The 19,510-nt window shown below is 59.8% G+C and overlaps 2 protein-coding genes across 4 annotated transcripts; one reads left to right on the forward strand and one right to left on the reverse strand.

Annotated features, from left to right (window-relative positions):
* The first annotated feature begins 5 nt into the window (after positions 1–5).
* On the forward strand, positions 6–4,090 carry LOC109695613 (GTP binding protein 3, mitochondrial). 3 transcript variants are annotated; one of them, XM_020178239.2, is made up of 9 exons: positions 296–583; positions 789–1,036; positions 1,146–1,232; positions 1,326–1,528; positions 1,725–1,797; positions 1,897–2,040; positions 2,221–2,386; positions 2,771–3,049; positions 3,211–4,090. In XM_020178239.2, the coding sequence occupies exons 1-9, from the start codon at positions 531–533 to the stop codon at positions 3,434–3,436; spliced, it is 1,479 nt and encodes a 492-aa protein (XP_020033828.1). In that variant the 5' UTR covers positions 296–530; the 3' UTR covers positions 3,437–4,090. The 3 variants fall into 3 exon arrangements, with proteins under 3 accessions (XP_020033827.1, XP_020033828.1, XP_020033829.1); XM_020178238.2 differs by having other exon boundaries at positions 6–583; positions 1,725–2,040; XM_020178240.2 differs by lacking the exon at positions 789–1,036 and having other exon boundaries at positions 1,096–1,232.
* Positions 4,091–7,670: 3,580 nt separating this feature from the next.
* Positions 7,671–17,599, reverse strand: LOC109695621 (plasmalemma vesicle-associated protein). Its single transcript, XM_020178250.2, has 6 exons — positions 17,204–17,599; positions 14,231–14,327; positions 13,419–14,128; positions 12,566–12,623; positions 12,392–12,473; positions 7,671–8,255 (listed from the first exon to the last, which is right to left on the reverse strand). Exons 1-6 carry the CDS (start codon positions 17,564–17,566, stop codon positions 8,249–8,251), a joined length of 1,317 nt encoding a protein of 438 aa, XP_020033839.1. The 5' UTR covers positions 17,567–17,599; the 3' UTR covers positions 7,671–8,248.
* Positions 17,600–19,510: the final 1,911 nt, after the last annotated feature.

Consider the following 19,510-nt stretch of genomic DNA (forward strand, 5'->3'; position numbering starts at 1 on the left):
TTGGATAAGATTTTCCTTGGGCCACGGCGTGGGTTCCCCGGAACTCATCCCTCGCAGTCTGACGTGCTCCGAGCTTCCGGTCTCCATCTGGGCGCGAAGTGTAGCGCCTTTCCTGCTCGGGAAAACTAAGCGCGCACAGCTTCTTAGTTTTAGCTTCTTCTCCGCCTAAAGCTACGGAGCGGGCAGACGGGACTTTCGTCTGGACGTAATTCCCACCGCCCAGAGACAAGGCTGTCCCATCTCTCTCATTCGGGTCGTCTCGGATCCTTGCTACTCTAGGATCTTAAATACTCAGCCTCATGTTGCCGGGGGAACGTCATTGCGCTGCCCAACCCCGTAGATCCCCGCCCTCTTTCGCTTGCAGCAGCCTATAGGAACAAAGGCATTCAATCGGTAGGCGGGACGTCTCCTAAATGGTCCAATGGCAGTCGAGACTCTTGGAGCCCTTTGCCAGTCACGCGGCGGCGTAGGCGGGGTCTCCTGCCCGGACTTGAAGCCGCTGGGACCGACGCGCTGCAAGTTGTAAATCCATGCGGTGGGGGCTGTGGACCCTGGCTGCCCGGGCGGCCCGTGGGCCTTGCAGGTGGGTCGACCCGCGAAAGGGGTGTCACAGCGTGGGGGGCTGCTTGGACCCAAACCCACCCCTTAGGTTTGTAGAGTCCAAGTCCTCGCTGCAGAGCGCACATCTGGGTCACCTGCTCTCAGTCGCCCTGCCCCCAGCCGAGAGCCCCCGACCCCGCCGCACTCAGCCTCGCCGACGCGCTGACGTGCGTCCCCTCCTGTCCCAGCCTCTGCACGCGCCAGAGCAGCGCTGCCCAGGCCCTGGGCTCCGGGGCCACCATCTTCGCGCTCAGCTCAGGCCAAGGCCGCTGCGGCATCGCCGTGATCCGAACCAGCGGCCCTTCCAGCAGCCACGCCCTCCGGAGCCTCACGGCGCCCCGAGACCTGCCCCCGGCCCGCAGCGCCCGTCTGCGTCTGCTCAGCGACCCCCGCTCCGGGGAGCCGCTGGACCGCGCGCTCGTGCTCTGGTTCCCAGGTGAGGGGCCCCAGATCCCAACCTCCCGTAGCGCCCGTGACCCAGTTTTCCCTCCCCAGCAATTGCCCGGACCGTGCGTTGCACCTGACTCATCTCCTTGCCACACGAGGTCCCCACAGTTTCACGGGTGAGGACTGCGTGGAGTTGCACGTGCATGGAGGGCCGGCCGTGGTCAGCGGCGTCCTGCAGGCTCTGGGTGAGTCACAGTCTCAGGTTCGAGGCCTGGCTGTGTCGGTGGGCATGCCTGGGTGGGGACCAGGAGTCTCAGGCACCGGGGCCTTTCCTACAGGCAGCGTTCCAGGGCTACGTCCAGCCGAGGCCGGAGAGTTCACCAGGCGGGCTTTCGCCCATGGGAAGCTAAACCTGACCGAGGTGGAGGGGCTGGCGGATCTGATCCATGCGGAAACTGAGGCACAGCGGCGGCAGGCCCTACGGCAGCTGGACGGGGAGCTGGGCCAACTCTGCTGCGACTGGGCCGAGACCCTCACCAAAGCAAGTCCCCCATTTGCCCATTCCCTGCCTCAAAGACCCCACTTGTGCATTCCCAGCATGCAGACTCCCCACCCATTCTGTGTGTGAAATCTTCTGGCAGTGAGACCCTTGGGTTAAGCTAGAGCTGGGTACATTAGAGGGTGCAGCAGCGGGTTCCTTGACGCTTGCATTCCCGTCTTCCCTCCCTCCTCCTTAGGCTCTGGCCCACGTGGAAGCCTATATCGACTTCGGGGAGGATGACAACCTGGAAGAGGGTGTCCTGGAGCAAGGTGGGTCTGCCGGAGGGTGGAAGGTGCAGACAGGTGGCATTTTGGCTCCCAAAGTCTCTTCTGACTCCCTCCCCTCTGCCTGCCTTCCTCCACACACAGCGGACAGCAAAGTGCGGGCGCTGGAGGTGGCACTGGACACACATCTGCGAGATGCCAGACGTGGGCAGAGGCTCCGCTCAGGGGCGCACGTAGTGGTCACTGGACCTCCGAATGCGGGCAAGAGCAGCCTGGTGAACCTGCTCAGTGAGTAACAGGTGGGCAGGGGGCGGGGCCTGAGTGGGGCGAGGCCAGGCGTTCGGAGGCTTTGCTGCTCAGGTTTGGGGAAGGGGTCTGACCCAACGCTCTGTCCATTCAAGCCGTGGAGCTGGAGGAGGAGCTCTTGTGCCTTCATCCTGTCCCGTTCCTTTAACTCACTCCTCCCAGGCAGGAAACCTGTGTCCATCGTGTCCCCAGAGCCAGGGACCACTCGTGACGTGCTGGAAACACCTGTGGACCTGGCCGGGTTCCCTGCACTGCTGAGTGACACCGCAGGGTTGAGGGATGGTGTGGGACCCGTGGAGCAGGAGGGCGTGCGGCGTGCTCGTGAGAGGTGGGCAGGTGGCAGGGCTGAGGGAGGGGGACATGAGTCTCTTCCTCTGTCTTTTCTCCTTGTTGCATTTATTTTTCTTCCTGAATCAGAAAACGGTACTAAGCTCCTTTTCTCTGCCCCGCCTTGCCCCGTTGAGTTATGCCCTCCACCCCACCCACTGCAGTTCTGCTCCGCCTCCTCACTGCTCCACCCCATTGGGCTCTTCACAGCCCTTTGCCCTGGACCACGCCCCTTTGCTCTATGCCCCGCCTCCCTCTGCCCCGCCCTTTCTGGTAAGCCACGCCTCTCCGTCCCACCCATTGCGTTCTGCCCCGCCCCTCAGTACCCACAGCCCTTACTTGCTCGACTCAGGGCCAACCCTGGTTTCTTCTCTCTGTTCCCCAGGTTAGAGCAAGCCGACCTCATTGTAGCCGTGCTGGACGCCTCTGATCTGGCCTCTCCCTCCAGCCGCAATTTCCTGGACACTGTTGTAGTCCCCCGAGGAGGCCAGAGCTCCGGTGGTAGCACGCAGCGCCTCCTGCTGGTGCTGAACAAGTCCGACTTGCTGCCCCCCCAGGGCCCTGGCCCCTGTCCTGCCCTGCCACCCCACCTACTGCTGTCCTGCCTGACTGGAGAGGGGCTGGACGGCCTTCTGGAAACCCTGAAGACAGAGCTGGCTGCAGTGTGAGTCTCCCTTGCCCACTTCAAGCTGCCCCTGATCCAAGTTCAGATGGAGGCTAGCCGCTGGCTCTGGACCTGTCCCAGAGCCTCAGTCTATATCTGCAAAATGTCCCCTTCAAATCGTGCTTGCAAAGATTAAGGGGATCCTGGTGTCTTGTCCACAGGTGTGGGGACCCCTCCACAGGCCCGCCTCTCCTGACCAGGGCAAGGCACAGGCATCACCTGCAGGGCTGCCTGGACGCCCTCAGTCACTACAAGGGGGCAGAAGACCTGGCCCTGGCAGCCGAGGCTCTGCGTGTGGCCCGCAGGCACCTGGCCCACCTTGCAGGCGGAGGGGGCACTGAGGAGATCCTGGATGTCATCTTCCGGGACTTCTGTGTGGGCAAGTGAGCCACCTGCAGTCAGCTCAGGTCGGTGAGGTTCTCACACCGTGGAGGGACTGGACCCCATGAGGAAGCCAGGCGGCTGTCTTCAGGCCCTGAACTCCTGGCGGGCACTTGCTGGGCACTGGGAGCCACACATGGAGGCCCCGGCCTGTACCAGTGCTGGAGGTGTGGTGGAGCAGGGACAGACAGGAGGACCTCAGGTTGTTTGCTGCATGTTTTTGTTTCTGAAGTGCTGGAGGTGAACTTTGCCCAGCTAGGCCTCGCAGTCACTCTGCACTGAGCTATGTCCCCAGCCCTGTAGTTTTTTTTTGCAAGTACTAAAGGTGTGTGAAAAATTCAGGGGATGAGGAGTGTTTCCAGTGAGGGTCTCCTTACCTCCTCTCCCTGGGTCCCAGCTTTACGCAGACATTTCCAGAACTTCCTCTGCGTGTTTGCACACTTGCGGCTGCTCTGTCAACCAAACGTGTGTTTTATTTCTCTGTTCCTTCAGGGGGGTGGCTTGGTGCTGGGGATCACACCCAGGGCTTTGTGCTGGGCACTTGCTCTGCTTTGCCACAGGACTACACCCCAGCCCTGAAAACACGTGTTTGGCATATAAATTCCGCTGTTTATTGATGTGCAAATTGTGTTTCCTTTTTCAGTAAATGTTGAGATTTTGTCTCTTGTGTCTCAAAAGTGACTTGTAAGACGGGTGTGTTGCCACATGCCTGTGACGCCAGCTGCTGGGGGACATACAGGATGAAGGTTGGAGGCTCCCGGGCAAAGTTAGCCCTAGCAAGTGCGGGGCCCTGAGTTCAGTCCTCAGTTTAAAAGAAGTGACTTACAAAACGCAAGGGCCACCTCCCTCTCTAAACTTAGTCCTTTCATCCATCCGTCAAATATTTACTTAGAAGCCTGAACCACGCACATTTTTTCCCAGTGCTGGGCATGGACGCAAGCCTTGTACATGCTTGGTGAGTGCGCACAATGTGTTATGGAATAATGAAGGGGCTATTTCGTTCCAGTCTTATGGATGAGGAAACCGAGGCTCAGGGATGTGGTGCCTCGCCGGAGGTCCGTCCTTCCGTGTGGGGTTTGAGCACACCCCACCTGATTTGAGTTTGCCAGGTGCCTCCTGAGCAACCAGCACCTTGGGAGACTAGAGGAGGGACCCAGCTCTCTGCAGACCATCTGGTGGCTGCTGTGTGACCTTGCCATGGAGGAGACCTGGGCTGGCCGGGGACTTGATGGTGCCCTGCCCTACCAAGGTGACAGTTGTGCTGTGATCTGCATGAGAAGAAGGCCAGGCGGAGGAGGATGGGGAGCACCCCATGCAGAGGCACCGGACCTGCAAAGGCCCCACCACATTGCATCCAGGGTGTGGCTAGAGCCCTGAGAAAGAAGGAACTCTGCGGAGCCAGATATAACGGTGGCCAGCCAGCAGAGGGCGCCCTCCCCTCACAAAGGAGGTGCCCGGTCCTCCTGCCTTCCACTCTGGGAGCATCCAGGCCTCCACCTGGTGGCAGTGAAGTAGTGGCTCACTCCCTCCACAGAGTGGAAACTGAGTCCAGTGGAGCCAGGTCTCTTCCATAACCAGTAGATGTCCAGCAATGAAGGCACAAGCTCTAGCTTCAGGGGTCACCTGAGCTGTGTCCCAGACAGATGGAGGACATGAACAGGTCTTGATGCCCCCAGATTTCCCACCCACCCTGTTCCTCACAGATGTGTCCCTACTCGGTTGGTTTGTTTGTTCAACATGGAGGATGTGTAATCATAGCTACTCGTGCAGAGGCAGAGATCAGGAGGATTGAGGTTCAAGACCAGCCCAGGACAAATAGTCCTAAAAAACTCATCACAAAAAAGGGTTAGTGGAGTGGCTGAAGTGGTAGAGCACCTGTCTAGCAAGCGTGAGGCCCTGAGTTTCAAACCACAGTGTGGCCAAAAAAAAAGAGCCCGAGGCCCAGAGAAGAACACTCACGTGGCTGGGGTGCAGTCAGTGGTGAGCACTTGCCTGGTGTGTGAGGCCCTGGTTTCCTCCCAGTATCATAAAATAACCACCAGTGAGGTGGGCTGTAGTGGGGAGGGTTCAGAGCATTCCCAGGAGGCGTCTGGGACTGGGTGAGGATGAGGTGCACTTTGGGCAGGAGCCCTGCAGCCCTCATGGGGCCTGGCACACAGCTGCACTGAGGGCCTTGGCCACGGTCCCTTCTTTCCAAGAAGGGTGAGGTGGTTTGTGGGAAGCATCCGTGGGGGTTATTTATAGAGGCTGCAGGAAATCCCCAAAGAGTCAGCACCTCACCCGGAGGCGAGGCAGCTGGGCCTCAGGATCAGGGATCCAGCGGTTGCTCTCTGCGGGGTGATCAGCCCCCATTAGAGGCCTGTAGAGAAGTGCAAGCTGAGGCCAGCCGATTCAGCCCTGGAAAGAGGGAGGATGCAACTGGGGGTGTCAGGGAGCAAGGGCTATGCCTGGAGCCTCAGAGGGCTGCCTGGAGGAGGGCTCTCTAATGCTGGGCCTCAGAGAAAGAGGAGTTTGTCAGCCCAGACAGAAGGCATTGGAGCCCGGGAGGGTCCCAGCCCTGAGGAGGAGGCCAATCTGAGGTACGTAGCCAGACCCCGTTTCAAAAAACAAAACAGAAAGGAAGGAAAGAGAGAGTGGTAGAGTTCCTGCCTAGCAAGTGCAAAGCACTGAGTTCAAACCCCAATATCACCAAAAAAAGAGGAAGAAAAAGAAAAAAGACATTTGAGTCTTGCTCAATCTTTAATCAGAAAAGTAAACATCCAGGAAACCTAGAGCCAAAGGCTACACGGTGTACAGAAGGCTAAGGAATTAAAATCTGTCCCAAAGGTGATGGGAGCCATGGAGGGTGTGTGAGCAGGGGAGGAGCTTGGTCAGCGTGTGTGATGGGCACAGGAGCCGTACTGAGGGCAGAGGCCAGGCTGGCCCCGGGACTGGGGTGGTGGGTCCTTGAATGCTGCAATGGCAGAGGCCGAGGCCAGGTGTGTGTACAGTTTTAGGGTCACTGGGACTGGAGGCAGGGTCTTGCTACTTTCCTCCAGCTTAAGAATTATACCCATTTCCTGGACATGAAAATGGAAGTTGAGACTGAGTGAGCCACAATTTCAACCCAGGCCTCCCATGGTGACTGGGTCTGGCCGGCATCATTGTCCTCCCAGGACTCCAGGCTGCCTGACCATTGGGCTCAGGGTCAGGGACGTCCCCATTTCCTTGGAGCCCCCAGAGCAGCCTGGCCGGCGGCCTGGCCAAGCTGACCCTCCTGGCCCGGCTTGGCGGAGCCCAGCCAAGTGTTTCCTGCTCGACGACGTCTCTCGCCTGAGTTTCCCCCGTTTCCGTATCCCGGAAATATCGCTTTGTCCTTCCAGACAACCTGCCTGAGCGCCTGCTGCCAGCCTGACCCCGAGACTCATCCCCTCCCCTCGGGATCCCGGGGGACAGAGGGCAGGACTGGGGGGGACGCTCGCATTCTAGACCCTTTTTCCCTTGAAAGCCATATCTTTTGTTCTTCGAATAAAATCCCAGGAACTGGGCTGCCAAGTTAAAGGATTTGTGCACGATAGGATTTTGTGTTTCTAAGACCAGTCCTGGCTACTTGGACCACGCATGCCTCCTGAGGGCTGGGATTATAGGTGTGGCCACTGCGCCTGGCTTTCTTAACTTTACTGCATTATCACCAAAACTTGCTTCTAGTAGCTCTGTGGCGTCGCAGTGTCCTTTCCCGGGCTGTGGTGCAGAGCGACCGCCCGTGCACCCCCTGTGCTGCAGGATCACACCTGCACAAAGGTGAGCAAAAGCACACGGCCTGGGATGGTGCAACATGGCTCCTGGGGCCACTCTCAGAGGAGAAAGCACCGTGGTTCACTCGGCCATTGTCAATGCCTGGGAACAATCCTAGAAAAGGCAGAGCGGCAGCGACAGTCACTTCATAGGGAAACACCGGCCAGATGTGGTGGCCGCACCTGTCCCCTCACCTGGGAAGGAAGCAAGAGGATCTCAAGTCAGGCCAACCTGGGGAACCCAGCAAGACCCTGGCTCAGAAAGCAGCTAAAAGAAACACTGAGTTTGGTGGTGATGCTGTCACGCTCAGTGCGCAGTCCTGTCCCTGAACGCTGAGGTGACAGTGACGCAGTCACTCATCACTGCTGGCATGTGTACAGGTGTGTGAGGGAAGCCATGGCGCCTGAGGTTCCCATCTCTCCAGCCTTCTCTTCCTCCTGAGCAGAAGTCACCACTCTGGAGCCTCTGAAGGGACAGCTGACATTTATTTATTGTCACTAGTATCTTCATGAGCCACAGGAAGGGGGAGCTGGCGGGCTCTGGGGGACCCTCACCCCTGGACCATGCCCTTTTGGAAGGGGGGCTGGAAACTCTCAAGGGGGGGCCTGGAAACCCTTAAGGGGGGCCTGGAAACTCTGGAGGGAGGAGGAGGCCAATGGCTTCCTGTTCTCACCTCCTGGCCAGGCCCGGGAGATAAGGAAGTCGGAGGAGGCTGGCGGCTGACACCAGGCTGTGCACAAGGGGACGCTGGGCTTGGCCCGGTGCAGGGCAGGGCAGTGACACCGAGTGACGTGGGGCCGAGAGTGAGGAGGGAATGCACGCGTGCAATGGTGGTGCTCTGCCACTGCCGTGTGAGCTTAGCGCTGAGTGGCCGTGACGCCATGGCGGCTTTGTGCGTGACATCATCGCTGTCTGACATCATCGCCAGGTCTGTGCCCAGGGCCTTGGGTGCACGTGGCTGTGAAGGGCAGTAGGGGGCAGCAGTCGTGTCCGGCACCCGAGGTCATGGACGGGGCCACCCCGGGGTCCTCCACCGTAGCCTTCTCAGCCACTGGGGAGAGAAGAGGACACAGCAGCTGGTCAGACAGACGGAGGACCTCACCAGGCCTGGAACAGGACAGCTGTGGTCCCCACCTCCCTCCTCCCCAGGCTCTATTGGCCCTTTGTGGACGCCTCCCGGAGCCCCAAGCCTCTGCTGCAGCCTGTCGGCCTGTCCCCAAAACTCCCCCGGGTGCTGGAGGCTGAGATCCTGCCCTAAAGCTGGCCACCCCTACTGCGGCCCCTAAGATAGGGCCAGCTCTCTCTTTTTTAATTTGTTCTGTTTTGAGACAGGGCAGCCAGGCTGGTCTCGAACTCACAAACCTCCTGCCTCAGCCTCCCGAGTGCTGGGATTCTGGATTCTGGTTCTTTTACCTGCACAGAACTGACCCAGGGCTTGAGCCTTCCTCCTTCCCATGAGTTTTCCAGTGAGGCTGCCCCTGCTCACACACCCTCCATGGCTCCCCAGTGCCCTCGGCCTGGAGACCTGGCATCCAAGGCTCCGTCCTTCTGCCTCTGCCAGGCCTCCCCGCCAGGGACTCCAGCCCTGCCAAGTCCCCACCATGCCAGAGCCTCCCCAGCGCTTCCGCCCCTGCCTCCCCCGTGGCCTGCACGAGCCATGGCTGTCTGGCTTAGGTCCTGCAGGTCAGGGGCTGGCGCTGACTCTGTTTCCTGGTGGGGGAGGAGGGACTGCTTCCGCTGCCCCCTCCCTTCCTTCCCTGCTCTTCCCTGGGGCCCCAGCGGCCTCACGTTCCAGCACTGGCTCAGGACCCCTCCCTGACTCTGGTCACCGGCCCCCAAAACCCCCACCCCTGACGTTCCACACCCCTCCTGCCAGCCAGGGGGGCCAACAAGGGCCACCTCTCCCCACCTGGCACTGCTGGACCCGCAGTTGCCTGTACTCTGGCCCAGGTCCACCTCACCCTCCAGAGTTCTCTCCCCAGTAACCACAGGGAACCTGCGCAGGCCTGAACGGGCCAAGTCCCAGTTCTGCTCAGAACCTGCCATGGTCCCTGCTGTAGCCACAGCTGGCCTGAGGTGCCCCTGTCACCTGCCTGCCTGCCATGACCCCTGCACTCCACCCAAGCTCACCAAGCACGGCTCTGCCTGCCGCACCTTCCCAGGGTCCCCTCGGGGCCCCTCGCTCGCCTCCTTTAGGTCCCTGGTCACCTCCTGGGTGAAGCCTTGTGCTGCCCCGAGGAGGGTCTCACTTCCTGTCTGTCCCGTCACCGCGGGCTCAGTCGTCTGCCCTCACGTGGCTCCCACTACTCCATGAGCCACACACGGGGCTGGCGCCGAAGCACTGCGTGAGACACGAGGAAACGCAGGCTGGGATGTGAGCCGGGGCAGACGGCACCTGAGGCCTCCATGCTCAGTTCTGCTGTATCCAGCCACATAGCCCTGGGCTCAGTTTACCTAATATTTTGATCAACTGTGTGGCTTTTGGTTTTGGCAGCACTGGGGTTTGAACTCAGGGCCTCACACTTGATAGGCAGGCGCTCTACCACTTGAGCCCTGTTTTGTGTTGTCTTCTTCCAGACTGGATCTCACGAACTATTTGCCAGGCTGGCTTTGAACCTCGATCCTCCTGATCGCTGCCTCCCGAACAGCTAGGATTACAGGCGTGAGCCACCAGGGCCCCCGGCAAATTATGCTTCTTTGTTTGTTTGTTTGTTTGTTTTTTAAATGTCCTCCTTCTGAGACAAGGTCTGGCTGTGAAGCCCAGGCTGGCCTTGAACTCGTGATCCTCGGCCTCCTGAGTGCTGGGATCACAGGTGTGGTGCTCAGAAACCTTTGAAAATACGTGTGCAAATGGCACCCCAGTGAAGAAAAGCCACTGGGGCTGTCATCAACAGAGTGATGTCACACGGTGGGGGTCCCTGTTCATCCCACGCACCGCGGGAGTAGGCGCAGACCAGCTGCCCGGCACCGGGGTGGGTGACAGTGCCGGGCCGTGAGGCTGGGCAGCAGGGTCACTGGAGCCCGGAGTTCAGGGCAGCCTGCGCCACACAGCGGGACCGGCTCAAAATAACCGAGTGCGTAAAGAAAGAAGTCGATCGGTGGGGAGATAGGGCGCTGGCTGAGCCGGACCTGACCCTGGGCCTCTCCCCACTGGAAGGCCAGACAGAGGTCCTTCCTGCCACCCGAGGGAGACACAGGAGGGACCGGGGCTAAGTGCCCATTGTTTTCTCAGCAGGGGACGTCACTTGGGGTAAACAATGTCGAGTGCTTTCCCGGTTCTCAGCCAGGGCCGGACAGTCCTGGGCTGGGAGCCCGACCCCATGCACGACACCGCTGGGCCTCAGTTCCCTGCTCTGAGAAATGGATTAATGATAGAATCTCCTTCCTCACCACGCCGGCTTCAGGCCAAGACAAGAGAAGGAAACTGCCTCTGCCTTGGGGGCTCCTCAGGGCTCAGTTCCCTCCCTGCGGGCTGGGGGACCAAGGGGCTCATCCAGAGCAAGAAGGGGGGGGCGGCTCTGCGAGGTGATGAGCCCTCCATGACAGAGCCATGCCGAAGAACCGAGGCACACGGGAGCCAAAGGCAGGAGCGTCACGAGTTCCAAGCTAGCCTGGGCCACATAGGGGAAAAAAAAAAGGATGGGGCAGGGAGGGAGGGGGAGACAGAGAGAGGGAGGACACGGAAAGAAAGAGAAGGAAAGAAAGACAAGCTGGGCACCCCTGGCTCACGCCTGAAATCCTAGCTACTTGGAAGGATGGTATCAGGACCGGTTCTTTGACAAACCAGGCAAAAAAGTTCCCAAGACCCCATCTCAACCAAGTAGCTGGGAGTGGTGGCACACACCTGGAGGGTGGTGGTCCAGGCTGGCCTGGGCTAAAAGCCAGACCCCATCTTCAAAAATAACCAGAGCAAAAAAGGCTTGGATTGTGGCTCAAGCGGTAGAGCGCCTGCTTTGCAAGTGCAGAGCCCTGAGTTCAAACCCCAGTCCCACCAGAAAAGAAAGGAAGAAAGGAATGAGGAGGAGATGAAGAGGTGCTTCAAGTGGGGCCTGGCCACAGTGACCCTGTCCATCTGCCCAGAAAGCCACATTCAGCACCCAGGGCTGCCATGGACCCAGGGTGCTCACGGTCAGTGGAGTTGTTGGGGTCACAGAATTTGACTTAAAGTCCAGCATCTCCCTGACCCTCGGGGGTAACTGCAAGTGGAGATGTGGGTCCAGACTCGGTCACTGACCACAGGAGTCACCGGGATCCTGGAGGGAGCACAGGGTGTCCTTGGGCAGTGCCCTGAGTCACCTTCCTGGTGACGCACAGACAGGCTGTTTCCAACAGATGAGCGGCTGGGATGGGGTGAAGGGGCACGGGGCCATGACAGGGCGTGTGCCCCTTGCTCTGGACACTAGCCGTGCAGTGCGTGTCCAGGCCTTGACACCAGGGCTCCTTTTCTGTGACACGGGGTCTCACTATATGGCCCAGGCTGGCCTCGATCTCTCCATCACAGGCGTGACCTCCATTTTTGTACAGTTGGAACGTGAGACTCAGGTGCCCATTACCTTCACACCCAGTGCAACCTCTGGGCCGCCGCACTGGCTGTTCCTGCAGGCGGGGACACTGTTCCTGCGTCTCCTCCCCGAAGCCCTGCCTTGCCGGTGTGGAGCTGGGGCCTGGGCTCAGGGCCCAGGTCTGCCACCTGCTCCCTGGCTGTGTCACCTGGAGTCAGGTGCAGCCCTGTCTGTGCCTCACTTTCCCTGTCCATAGCCAAGCTATGTCATGAAGATCAACTGAGTTAATCGTGAAAGTGCTTAGAACAGGGCAGACCTAGCCCTGGCCACACCTATAAACCCAGGAAGATCGTGAGTTCCAGCCCAGCCTGGGCTGCACAGTGAGACCTGGCCTCAAAGAACCAAAACACAGCAAGCAAAGTTCACAGTAAGGGCCTAATAACTGCAGGCTCTTTGCTTCTCTCATCACACCTTGTTCCTTGCTTGTCCTGCCCACTACTTAGGGAGTGTCACGAAGACAAAACTGGGTGTGTCAGGATGACTACTGGGTCTTCCGGGCTCAGCACAAGACCTGGTATTCAGTAGGTGCTCAATTAAGGGAGCAGCAAGCATGAGCTCATCCTCCCTCCACCCCGAGTCTCACCTAGGCTTGTCCGCAGCCCCGACACTCAACAGCCAGCCTTACCTGGATGGGACCAAGGGGTTGACTGCAGGGGATCGCTGGGAGTCCAGGATCCTCTTCTTGAATTCCTCCAGGTCTGCTGGGTCTGTGGGGAGGGGGGCTCAGGCTTGAGACATGTCCCAGCAGTCTGGGTGGAAGGGACCCTCCATTTCCCTGACCCTTCCCTCTGTCACTCACTGATGGGTGGCGGGTTGGCAGCTGTGACCACAGGTCTTGGCAGGGTCACCGGCTGGGACTGTGGGAAGAAGGAAGAGGGGCGGGAGGTGAGCGGGGCTGGGGACCCTTGCTGCCCTTGGAGACCTGGGTGCTGATGTCCTTCTGGGCCAGCAGAGGCCCCTTGCAGAATGACACACACGGTAACAGTGCAGTCGCCCACCATGAGTCCTCAGTGGCCTGGGGACCCGGCACCGGCTTCCCACGCAGGTCCCAAAGCCCGTTCTGCAGAGCTCAGCTTCCGAGGCCTCCCTCACCCTCACCACCTTGCTCCAAGAGTGACCAGCGGGGTCTGCTCACCTGCCCCATTCGTCCAGCAGCAGCACCCAACCCCAAGTGCCACCCTCGGACCGCAGAGCTGATCCCAGCCCAGCCCAAACCCCACAGGGATCCGACTTGTCCAGCTGAGACTCAGCCATAACTGTGCCCTGTCCCCTGTCCCCTAGACCGACTGCTGGGCAACCCAGCCCTGGGCTCCACCATGGCCACCTCAGACCCCAGCCCCAATTCTGTCAAATTCACCCTGCAGGCCTCAACCCAACCCCATCCCAAAGCAACCACAAAAGTCTCCGTCCACCCATCCAGTCCCAAACCCAGAGGCACCCTGCCATGTTCAGTCCTAACTCGATGTAACCCTTCCGGCCCGTGCGCTGACCCCAACACCGAGGGACTCTCAAGGGACTCTGACCACCCAACCTAGCGGTGAGCTCCCAACTCCAAACTCAGGTTCATCGTCTGACCTCGGGCGCCCTCCAAACTCAAGCTGGACACCAAGGCCAACATGGCCTTGCACCCTCATTCTGGGCCCCAAGCCCACCTTGGCCTTGAGGCAGGTGTCCAGGGCGGTGGCCCTGACGTCCACCTGCATCTTGAGCTGCTCCACCTCGCGCTTCTTCCCCTCCAGCTCCTTGGCCAGGGAGTCGCGCTCCCTCCGCAGAGCGGCCTTCTCCTCCAGCGCCAGCTGTGTCTGCCGGGCGCACTCGGCCTGCAGCTTGGCCTCCCGGGCCTGGGCCTCCTTCTCGGCCTTGGCCTTGGCCTCCTCACTGGCCCGCAGGCCCCGCTCCACTTCCAGCTTCTGGCGCTGCAGGTCCGTGTTCTCGCGGGCCACGCGCTCCACGCCAGACCGCAGGCTCCGGACCAGCTCCTCCACCTTGCTGGCCATGAGGCTGGGCATGAGGTCACAGCTCCTGCGGATGGAGCTCAGCTCGGAGCCCAGCGGGTGGTAGCCGAAGCCCAGCGAGTCCAGCGAGCGCGGGATGATGGAATCCCGCCACAGGCTGCGCAGGTCCGCCTCGAACTTGTCCTTGTCCAGCTGGAGGCACAGGGCCTGAACCTTCTGCAGCTGCTGCTGCCCCAGCTGCTGTTCCTGTCGCAGCAGCTCCTGGACCTTGATGCACTCGGCCAGCTGCCCCTCGGCCATGCGCTTGGCTGTCCCCAGGCCGTCCTTATCCTGGGCACACATTGCCTTCTCCTTCACCAGCTCCAGCTCCAGCGTCTTGCTTTTCTCCCCCAGCTTCAGGATCAGGGCTGGGGGGACAGGGTGAGCAGATCCCAGAGGGTTGGGAGGGTCTGGCCAGGAGATCCCCGTCCCCCCGTCCCCCGTCCCCACCCCACGCTGGCCACACTCACCTTCGCAGCTGCGGTTCGACTCCTTCAGATTGTCCTGGCACTGCTTCTCGCTCAGGATGATGGCCGCGATGTACTGCTGATAGGTGAAATAGGTGACCTGCCCCAGGGAGGGACACAGGACAGAGCTCAGCACCACTGAGCCGGGACGGACAGGGGTGTTCTGCAGCTCCTTGTCCCTCGTCTCAAGGCTGGCCCTTAGCTGACACCCAGGACCGTGGGACAGGGACAGAAACCGGTGGGGATGCTCCCAAGACTCAAGCTGGACACCAAGGCCAACGTGGCCTTGCAACCTCGTTCCGGGCCCCAAGCCCACCTTGGCCTTCAGGCAGGTGTCCAGGGCGGTGGCCCTGACGTCCACCTGCATCTTGAGCTGCTCCAGGAGCTGGAGGGGAAGACTAATGAGCCAGAGGTGTAGACAAAGTGAGTCGCCCCAAACGTGAAGGGTGACAAGAAAGGGCTCCTGGAGCCTCAGGCCCCTCTGCACCCCTGGGAGCTCGCGGGGTCATCGCCCACCTCCTCCAGGCCTCAGGCCAGAAACCAAGCCACGGACAGAAAAGCTGATGAAACCGAGAGGAGAGGAGAGAGAGAGGCAGAGAGAGAAGTGACAATCTTTGAGGAGATGGCTGATTTTCCGATTCAATCATCACGCACTGTGTATATGCAGGGAATCATCACGCCACACCCCGCAAGCAAGTACAAATATCTTACACCAATAAAAAGCTTGAAACTTGTTGGCACTGAGCTCCTTTGCAGAGCTGCCACTGTGTTTCTTCCTCTAATAAATCTGTTCCTGCTCTCCATCTTGGTAAATTCTTTTTCCAACCCAAGGCTCAAAAAAACTAAAATGCTTAAAAGAAAGAAAACGTAGATCTGGGGTATAACTCAAGTGGTAGACAGCTTGCTTTCCCACTCATAGTACAGAAGGAATGGGGAAGGGGAAGAATAGAAAACCAGCGGTACTCTTCAGAGTTGTCTGTCTGTCTGTTTTTGCCACACTGGGGTTTCGACTGAGGGCCCCACACTTGCTAGGCAGGTGCTCTACCAGCCCTCAAAGCTTAAAGTTTAAAAAAATCTAACTGAAGCCCAGCATGGTGGCTCACGCCCTAATCTCAGCTACTCAGGAGGCAGAGATCAGGAGGATCACGGTTCTAGGCCAGCCCCTGGCAAATAGTTCATAAGACTCTATCTCAAAAAAAAAAAAAAAAAAAAACCATCACAAAGCAGGGCTGGCGGAGTGGCTCAGTGGTGGAGCACTGCGTAGTAAGCGTGAGGCCCTGAGTTCAAACCCCAGTGCTGCTGAGAGATTTTTCTAAAAACCTAGAAAGGGGTAGAGTTGTCTTAACATGGGTGAGGTGCTGAGCTAAAGTCCCAGCTCCAATAAATAAAAAATCCAGAATCTTTTTTCATTTGTTTTTTTGGGACAGTGTCTTTGTGGCTGGCCTGGAACTCGCTGTCCTCTGACTCCCCGTCCTCCTGCCTGTTTCTCCAGTGCTGGGGTCACTGGCGTGAACTGCACAGAGAATCTGGGGCGTCTGATTCTCTGTGCTGGGGAGTCGGCGTTCCTGGATGCGTGACAATCTTAAATCTGATGACCCTGGACCAGGTGGCCGGATGGCCGCACTTGCCCGGGAAAGTCCAAATGATTCCCAGGAACCATTGACTCTGAGGGGCCTCGCTCTGGCCTGGAGGGATCTGGGGGTACCCACTGTATTCTAGGGGAATGAGGGGGGTCCATCCTGCTGTAGGGATCTGGGGGTACAGGATCCGTGCTGTGGTTCTAAAGGGGTTCAGCTCTACCCTGGGGTTCTGGGGAGAGAAACCAATCCAGGAGGTCCAAGGGGGAGAGAGGGCCCTGCCCCAGGGCTCTGAGGTGTGCACACCCCTCTGCAGTGCAAGTCTGAGGCAGGAGGCTGGGGAGATGACATGGCAGGTCTGGGGGAGGAGGCACAGCCCCCCCTACACACAGGCCTGCCCTGGAGTCAGAAGGGCTGAGCCCTTTCTCCTGCACAGTGGAGGGCTGGGTGTTCTGACACCTGCCAGGGGTTGCTTCCTCAGAACCGGACACAGTCAACCAGGACACTCCCTGCAGGACCACCAAAGTCACCTCCCCTCACCCAGACCTCCCAAATCAGTCCAGCCCTCGCCTCCCCTCCTCATCTCAGGGTGAGCAGGAGCCCCTGATGGGAGCCAGAGTGAGGGACAACGGGTGACTGTCCAGAGTATGTCACAGGAGCCAGTCTCCCTGCAAAGCCACCTGTGGGCCTGTCTCTGCCCCTGGGGAAAAGTCCCTCCCCTGTCAGCCTTCCTTTTAACTTCTCCCTACCAGGGGGGAAGAGCATCTGCTTAGCAGGTTGAGGCAAGATGGCTTTTCTGCAGCCAATAGCAGAGGAGGCAGAAAGGACTTAGCCCATTTTGCTCTGGTTACTTGGGAGATGGGGTCTCAGAATTTGCCTAGGCTGGCCTCGAACCTTGATGCTCCCGGTCTCAGTCTCCCAAGTAGCTGGTGCCTGGCTATTAATTTTTTTTCCTTTTTTGAGACAGTGCCTCGCTGCGCAGCCAGGCTGCCCATCGCCCTGCCTCTGCCTGCGGAGTGCTGGGGTCACAGCCGTGGCCACCTCAGCAGCTATGAATCTGCTTGCGTGTGCAGTGCGGGGGATGGAGCCCAGCACTGATCATGCTGGACAAGTGCTGCACGACTGAGCTGCACCGTCAGCCCAACCTCCAAGTTTTTAAACGGCCTGTACTCAGGTGTTTCATTATTGCAAAAGAAAGAGTAAGATGGGGCATTCTTTCGTCAGTCATGCAAGTCCCAATGTCGCGTGGGACACGCTGGTATTAACAATGTCTGTCTGGGGTGCAGTGCCGAGCCTGGGCCTTCCCTGCAGATTCAGGTGCACACGGGGCAGAGCTGGGGATGCGGGGTGCAGAGACTGGGCCCTCCCTGGGGACGCGGGTGCGGACTCCCCGCCTTACCCGGTCGGCCTGGCACTGGCGGAAGCTGGCGTTGATGCGCTCGAGGTCGCGGCGCGCGCCCAGCAGCAGCTGCATGATGGCGTCCTTGGCGGTGGCCGTGAGGTTCAGCTGCTTGGTGAGGTTGCTCTGCGCGGCCGACAGCTGCTGCACCTGGCCGTACAGCTCGTCGGTCCGGCGCTCGGTGGCCCTCAGGTTGGACTCGGTGCTCAGGTGCACGTTGCCGTAGACCATGAAGAGCACGAGGCCCATGATGACCAGCAGCTGGATGAGCGAGGCGAAGAGGAAGAAGTAGCGCAGGTAGAACCAGCAGCCCCGCGCCGCGCCCGCGCGCGCGTACGGCCCGCGCTCCATGGCCAGCCGCATGCTTCCCGCGCCGCCGCCCGGCCCCGCTTTATCCGCCCGCTCCCCCCGCCTCCTTCCTGCAGGAGGAAACGCCGCTCACCGCCCCGCCCGCCCGCCCCGCTGCGCCTCGGTTTCCCCGGGGCGCGGTTCTCTGCGCTCTGCGCAGCGCACCCAGCACCCGGGCCCGAGCGGGGCCCACGCGTGACGCCCGCGCCTGTGCACGGCCGGGCGGACTTGCAGGACGTGCTCCATAATGGCACGTGTGCCGCCGGCTCCCCGAGCTCCTCATCCCGCCAGGCACAGCAGGCGCTCAGTAAGTGCTGCAGGATGCCTGTGCCTCAGTTTCCCCCTCCGAGATGGGGTTTGCCTGGCTGGCCCTGTGGCTGGGCTGGGACAACCCGAGAGCAAGGGTCTGCTGTTACCAACCCCACTCTTATTTGGGGTTCGGTGAGACAGGCAGTGGAAGTGTGGGTACCTGAGGGCTGAGCGTCCCCCGATGCTCAAAACCCAGTGGGGATCTCCTGGGGTCACTGAGGGTCAGTCCCCAGCAGACATGGAAGGGATTTCAGGTTCAAGAGCAAAGGAGCAAAGTGTTCTGGGTGTGTGTGCCCCCCTCTCCCTGCCCCAGGAGCTCCAGGCAAACTTCCTGTGACCCCTGATGCCAGGGCCCCCCAATAGGACCCAGGCCTTGGGGACTGTTACACAGACACCCCCAGCCTGATGGGCTCAGGGCTGGCTGCAGGGAGCACCACGGAGCTGGAATGGAGACTGGGCCCTGGGCAGGTGACAGTCATATGGTGCTGCCCACTGCCAGTGGGGGACACAGCAGGGCAAAGCTGGGCAGGGGACCCATCCCCCATTGGCCAGGGTGACAGGGGAAGGGTCCTCCAGGGTGTGCTCAGCGCAGCGGGTGGAGGGCTGAGAGGGAGGAAGTTCCCAGGGGCGGCAGGAAACCCGCGCTGACCTTTGGCCTTTGCAGCTACCCTGTGATTCCTGATTCCGGACCCACTGCAGCCAGCAGGCTGGTGGAGGAAGAGGGTTGGGGGCTTCAGCTGCTGCCCAACCAGCCATGTCTCCAGGTTGGCCAGGCCCACCCAGAGCTCCCAGACCCGGGCAGAGCACACAGGGTGACAACGCGGGTGGGGCTCCACTTAAGTGCTGGCTATGCCACGTGCCAGCTGTGTGACCTCGGACGAGTGACTTCCTCTCCTGGATTTTGTCCTGTCTAAGGAGGAGGCACAGAGCCTGTTGCGAGGCCCCTGGTGCAGGGCCAGCCTTAAAGGGCGGTGGATTTTAGGGGGGACCAGCCACAGCCCCACAGACCCTGCCTGTCTGACACCAGGCTGGGGACACAGGGAAGCGCTGGAGTCTTGGCCTGTGGGACAATGACGGGGGCAGGTGGGGGCAGGGCAGGGCCACCGCCAGGAGGTGTGACAGTCACAGTGTGCACTTGGGGTCTTGCCTGTTGCTCATGAGATGTGGAAAGTGTAAGAATGTGAATTCAGCTGATAAAGAAAAAAGGCAACCTCAAACTCCCAGAAAGTCAAAAGGCGCCTAGACTTGATGAGGTAAAAGTTACATTTGGGGCAATTGTTGCAAGAACCCAAGCTGGCATTTGTAGCCAGCTCAAAACAATGTTCCGTTTCCTTTTCTTTCTGAGATGTTTTGTTCTGTGTCACACTCGGCACAGCGAGAACAGAACTGGTCAGAACCACCGATCCAGGTGATGGACAGACAGGGTTATGAGCAGGGGTTCTCTCAGAAGTGGCCTTGGTGACCGCATGGCGATGGAGAGACGGATTCTAAGAGCAGCGTGAGGCAGACACCTTTCTTCTGCCCCTGGCCTCCCTGGGCACACAGCTGTTGACGTGGACCCTGGCCTCGTCTTCCTTCTTCTCGTTGTCAGCCTGGGCCTCATGTCCCCCGATGCTAAGGCCAACAGGGCATGTTCTGACTTGCACTCAG

This window comes from Castor canadensis, chromosome 14 (assembly GCF_047511655.1).
Source record: "Castor canadensis chromosome 14, mCasCan1.hap1v2, whole genome shotgun sequence".
Classification (NCBI taxonomy): domain Eukaryota; kingdom Metazoa; phylum Chordata; class Mammalia; order Rodentia; family Castoridae; genus Castor; species Castor canadensis.